General features: G+C 32.4%; 1 protein-coding gene across 2 annotated transcripts in view; it reads left to right on the plus strand.

Annotated features, from left to right (window-relative positions):
• The first annotated feature begins 387 nt into the window (after window positions 1-387).
• The window catches only part of LOC102588686 (beta-glucosidase 18-like), a 12,841-nt gene continuing 7,257 nt past the window's right edge, over window positions 388-5,971 (plus strand). Inside the window, exons 1-11 of one of the 2 annotated variants that reach the window (XM_015309072.1) lie at window positions 388-602; window positions 680-746; window positions 822-880; window positions 1,485-1,560; window positions 1,668-1,742; window positions 1,852-1,939; window positions 2,032-2,284; window positions 2,551-2,666; window positions 2,758-3,007; window positions 3,090-3,192; window positions 3,283-3,751. In XM_015309072.1, coding sequence (XP_015164558.1) covers window positions 432-602; window positions 680-746; window positions 822-880; window positions 1,485-1,560; window positions 1,668-1,742; window positions 1,852-1,939; window positions 2,032-2,284; window positions 2,551-2,666; window positions 2,758-3,007; window positions 3,090-3,192; window positions 3,283-3,593 — 1,569 coding nt within the window. In that variant the 5' untranslated portion in view covers window positions 388-431 and the 3' untranslated portion in view covers window positions 3,594-3,751. Of the gene's footprint in view, window positions 603-679; window positions 747-821; window positions 881-1,484; window positions 1,561-1,667; window positions 1,743-1,851; window positions 1,940-2,031; window positions 2,285-2,550; window positions 2,667-2,757; window positions 3,008-3,089; window positions 3,193-3,282; window positions 3,752-5,971 lie in introns of those variants that run through there. The other variant, XM_015309071.1, reaches the window with a different exon arrangement.

Below are 5,971 nucleotides of genomic sequence, written 5' to 3' on the forward strand. Positions count from 1 at the left end.
TCCTTTTCTTGTAGAAAAAGGTTTAGGAATCTGAGGTTTGTTCTTTCTAACTTAATCAACTTTCACAATGTAGTCCTTAGGAATTTTGAAAATTTTGGTTAGGGTGAGAATTTGTGGAACACAATTGATAACAAGTGATATGTTATCACTTGTGTGAACCTCCTTGTATTTCGATCGAACCACGTTAAATCTTTGTGTCTTTTGATTTCTCATTTGTTTTTTTACTTGTAGTCTTTCGAGGTTTGCTTCGTTTGTCTTCTTACTTGTGGTCTCTTGAGGTTTGCTTTGCTAGCTTCCGCATGACATTTAATTATTTCGGTCCTAACAATTTTCTCATGTTCTTTATGTCTTTTTCCCAGGAGCTTAAAAAAGAAACATCAAGAACCACTTCTCTCTGAGTTTTCCACTTTCACTTAACAAATCAAAGCTGTATGCTTCCTGCAATGTTTTATCACATATCAATTTGCATGTTGTTTTGTGGTTTCAATTTCATAGTATCATCATGTCATCAAATAGACAACCTTAATATTCTCAAAGAAAATGCTAACCAAGTTACATCTTCAAGCAATTTCTTGTTTGGAACAGCCTCTTCTTGTTACCAGGTACTTCCTACACTTGTTTTCTTTTTTGGGGCTGGATTGTTGTTCTGAGTACAACTTTTTTCTTGTTTTCTCCGCAGTTTGAAGGAGCATTTCTCAGTGATGGAAAAGGTCTCAACAATTGGGACGTTTTTACTCATGAAGCTGGTCAGCTTCTAAAATTAATGAATGTCAATTTCTTTTAGTCCATTTTTTTATTAATTTTGGTTACTGTTGTTGCAGGTCATATCAAGGATGGAAGCAATGGAGATGTTGCTGTTGATCACTACAATCGTTATTTGGTAAACCTAGCTAATTGATCATTTGAGTTTGACTTCTTTCTATTTTCTTTTATATATATGTAATTTCTGCAAAAAAAAAAGAGTATGTTTTTATCCTGCTGAGATGGGATCATCTATAGTGAGGCACATTGAGATTATTTAGATGGTTACTGATAAATTTGTTTTTTTGGCCTACAGAAAATCAACAATAAACTGAATATTTTAACACAATACTGATAAATTAGATAGGAAGTAGTTATGCTTGAACTTTTTGAGATCAGAATTAACTTTTCCATGCAACATCATTCATGAAGAAAAGGGAAACACCCTAATTTGTGCTTGCAAGAGAGCATACATGTTTGACACAAAAGGGAAACAGTTAGATCTAAAACTCACATTGGTGTTAGCTTGTGTCAAAGCTGATCAACAAATAAGGAACTTGCAAAATGGCAAAACTGGGGAACACAAATTTGGTTTCTGCAACAAGTCATAAGCGTCTCAGAAGAGTTTATGAATGAATGTTAGATCAACATATATAGTGTATTAGCAAGAAAATAGACTCACTCGTAAAGCATGAATATGAAGAATTCTGAATTTCTGATGTTTGGTAATAAAATGAAAACAGGAGGACGTCAAGCTCATGGAAGACATGGGTGTGAATAGCTATCGTTTCTCCATATCATGGGCAAGAATTCTTCCCAGTAAGTTATAACTGTCACTACTCTCTTCCCTTCATTTTCAGCAAATACTTCTTGTTGTCTTTTCGATAGATCAATCTTTTTCTTTCTCGGGTTTAAATTTGACTCAGAGGGGACATTTGGAGATGTTAACATGGCTGGAATTGAGCACTATAATAAGCTTATTGATGCACTCCTACAGAAAGGTCGGTTCTGCTTCACTTGCTAACAGTTTTAAGTTATCGATATATCCAAAATAAAGAAAATAAGAAAAAATTTGGGCTCAGACGACTTCTTTATGTTCTGTGAATTCAGGGATCCAACCGTTTATCACATTAACACATTATGACATACCACAAGAACTTGAGGAAAGATATGGTGGTTGGCTAAGTTCACGAATACAGTAAGTAGCTGGTCTCATTTTACACTTTAAGGTAGTTGTAGATTCCATCAAATGCTGTGACGATGAACAAGTTAATTTGTCTTGTGTTACAGGGATGATTTCAGCTATTATGCGGACATATGCTTCAAATATTTTGGGGACAGAGTTAAATACTGGACAACTATCAATGAGCCTCATGTCATGGCTGTATATGGCTATAGACTAGGATCTTACCCTCCAGCTCGATGCTCCGGTATATTTGGGAACTGTAGTGCTGGTGATTCAGAAAGGGAGCCCTTCATTGCAGCGCACAATATGATCCTATCTCATGCAGCTGCTGTCAGAATTTACCGTACCAAACATCAGGTTCGTTCAATGGCTCTAGACGGCATGATCTTGCAGAATTAGTCCAAATGGATTACCCCTTTAGTGCAACGCTACTTTCTGGCTTGTAAATGACATGAAGTGAATTTTGTTGTTAGTAAAACAGGAAAATTGATACTTAGAAGACTAGAGCTCGAGAATTTATGCTTGGAAACTAATTCCTCCTCTATCTATTAAATGGTATATTGTAAAAGTTCATTAAAAGACCATACAATTAGTATCAGTAACTATTTTATGCTGGTTTTCAGAAAAGACAAGGAGGCATGGTTGGAATTGCTTTGGATATCCAATGGTATGAACCATTTAGCAATTCCTCAGAAGACATAGCTGCAACTGAGAGAGCTCGGTCATTCTACTTCAACTGGTAATCTTTCCTTATCAGTAGTTCAATGCTATAATCTGGTTTCTTGTGCATCAGAAAGAGAGGGAAAAAATGTTATTTTTTTACTATGCAGGTTTTTAGACCCTATTATATTAGGAAGATATCCCAAAGAAATGGTACAAATTCTGGGATCTAATCTGCCAAACTTTTCAAAGAATGATTTGAGCAAGCTGAGTTATGGCTTAGATTTCATTGGCATCAATTACTATACGGCTAACTATATCAAAGATTGCTTATATGCTGCCTGTGAACATGGAAACACTTGGTCAGAGGGTTCCTATTATGTTACTACAGAAAAAGACGGTGTCTACATTGGCCAACCTGTATGTTTTCTCATCTTTTAACCCACTCTGTCAAACCATTGCTATATTTTTATTTCCCCCCCCCCAACTTTAAATGAATCAGACAGGTGCGCCATGGATCTTTCTGTACCCACAAGGGATGAAAAAAATTGTGATGTACATGAGGGACAGATTCAATAATACTCCAGTGGCTATCACCGAAAATGGTAAGAATTTCACATTCTGTCATTTAGAAGCGCAGTTTATCAATTAATAACTTGAACGAGATGCATTTGACACAATTGGCTATGTTGCAGGTGTTGCTGAGAACGATGATCTGAATACTTCAATAACAGACACCTTGAACGATATTCATAGAGTGAACTATATGCATAGCTACTTAAATTCACTGTCAAATGCAATTAGGGAAGGTGCAGACGTGAGGGGGTACTTTGTTTGGTCCCTTCTCGACAACTTTGAGTGGCTACATGGATATAGGCTAAGATTTGGACTTCACTATGTCAACTATACTAATCTTCAGAGAATACCAAAATTATCAGCTACCATGTATAAACAACTAATGTATAACTTCAACATACAGCTTGAAACACATACTGCCCATAACTAGTGGGAGAAGATGATGAAAAGCGGAGGTTTGTAAAGATTATTTTCATTTCGGTGTCTTGTTGTTGGAAGACAGTTTATTTGGTAATGAAACAAATAAGTGTTCAGCCTGATCCTTGCCTTCATATTGCAAGAGTTAAGCTCAAGCCTAACCTTGTATTCACTGCAATGGAACTGTAATTATGCAAAAATATTCTGTTGAAAGAGGGTGTCTCATACTTGAATGCTAGTCTTTATGGACTATAACTTGTTGGCGTAGAGACCCAGCTACATTAGCTTGATATTTCATGATCAAATAAACAATAAATATAAGACAAACTAATAATGACAAAAAACAAAATCATCCAGATTCTTACTTGAGAACCCACAAAAAGTTATCGAATATGAATATTCCCTTTCAATAACGCCATATATATTAAAGTAACAAGTAAGTTTTGAAAAGTATAAGGGATCAGTGATTCGAGTATTTCCACTTCTTTTCATCTTTCACAATTCCAAGTTGCAACTCATCGGTCTCCATAAGGAACGCTTTAATTTTCGTACGAGTCTTTATTTAGATTAATCGGGATTAGTTGAATTCCGAATGAACCACCTCTGCCTTAAAAAAGGTGAAAAAGAAAGAAGACAACTGCAACACATTAACAAATGACTCTTTTCTCACTTTACAAAAATCTTATTGTCCTATTTGATTGATGGCTTGGAGGTGACAAAACATAAAATTATATTTCGTCACTAGTGTTGTAAAAATTTGAAATAAAAGGCTTGCAACAACACAAAGCTTGATAAACCAACCATACACACCAACAAAATTTACATATTGAATTGAAACGGAGGTAATATCATTTTTGAGAATTGAACTTAAAAAATAAAAAAAAACTAAGTATTTCTTTAATGCTAAATAATTTAGTCTTGAATTTCTATAATGATAATTTTTTAAACAAAAGTGATACTAAAATGGGATGAAAAGAGTATTTTAAATTACTACTAACGAGAACTAAAATAAGATGAAGAAAATATTTTAGATCAATTGTTGATTTGTTGTTTTCGCAACCACAAGAAGTAAAATGGACAGGAGGGAGTAGATCCCCAATTTCTACACGAGTAATTGAAGCAAAAAAAAGATATTTTTGCGTACATCTTTACACTATGTTTGGATGATTATATATTGTACTAGTTTTCGAACACGTGTGTTGCACGTGTAGATCGTGTGCTAATTAGTATAAATACTTCTAAAATATAAGTGTACGATGTGTAAAATACAAGCTCAAATCAATGAACGGTGAGCATATTCAAAGTTTGACCTCTATCATTATATTAAATATTATACCGTCCCAACTCATATTTCTAATTTATTTATCTTATTGTGTGCCACCAAGTTCGTCCATTAAATCCATGTAATGTAAAAAATTTGGTGAAAATAAATAATATAAAATAGAGTCAAAAAAACTCTTTTTATAATTCATGGAAGTGTTATTACATGTTTATTTGAAAAACATATAATAAAGTGAAAGTGTCATTATAGGTTTATTTCAAAAGCATATAATAAAGTTCAACATTTTAACATAAACTTTCTAATATATAATATATTAATTGTTATTATTGATTCGATTATAAAAGTTAGAAAAAAGTAATTTTTTAATTAAAAAATAATAGAGAAAGGCATTTTCGTAATTCAACTTTGAATTTAAAACCTTCCACTTTTAACATAAAAAAGTATTTGTAACATCAATCCAATTAACGTGAAAAGAAATAAGATAAACATGTCATCATACTATTAGGAAAAAAAACTTAAATAATAAATAAATTAATGCAAACCATATCTAAATGTGAAAGTTTATATTCAACAAATATAAAAATATTATAAAAGTGAAACTGTTGATAACAAACATTAAAGTACTATATAGCACACAAGAATCAATAATCAAAATAATCTTCTTTTTATATTACAACTAGATTTTGTTGCCCGTGCTATGCACGGGCCCAATAACATAAATGGTATGTTTTGGGGCTAATAACGAAATTTTTGAAGCGATTGTTTGCGTGGATAAAAGAATAAGTTTTTTTTATCACAAACCTGTACTTTCTTTGACGCTATTCAAGGCACAATAAGACTACCCACATACAACATTTTTGAACAATTTTATGTTGTCAATTATCACGATTTAATTTTAAGAATCAGTCAATTTTTTTTTCTGTTTTTTTAATAAATATTTTAAGTTGTCAATTATCACGATTTATTGTATTTTATACATAATTTTTAACGATAGATTAATTTCAAGAATCAATCGAATTTTTTTAAATGTATTTATTTTTGAAATATTTTATGTTGTCAATTATCATGATTTATAGTATTTTTACGCAATTTTTAAATATAAAAAATTT

The sequence above is a fragment of the Solanum tuberosum genome, unplaced genomic scaffold (assembly GCF_000226075.1).
Source record: "Solanum tuberosum cultivar DM 1-3 516 R44 unplaced genomic scaffold, SolTub_3.0 scf00099, whole genome shotgun sequence".
NCBI classification, from domain to species: domain Eukaryota; kingdom Viridiplantae; phylum Streptophyta; class Magnoliopsida; order Solanales; family Solanaceae; genus Solanum; species Solanum tuberosum.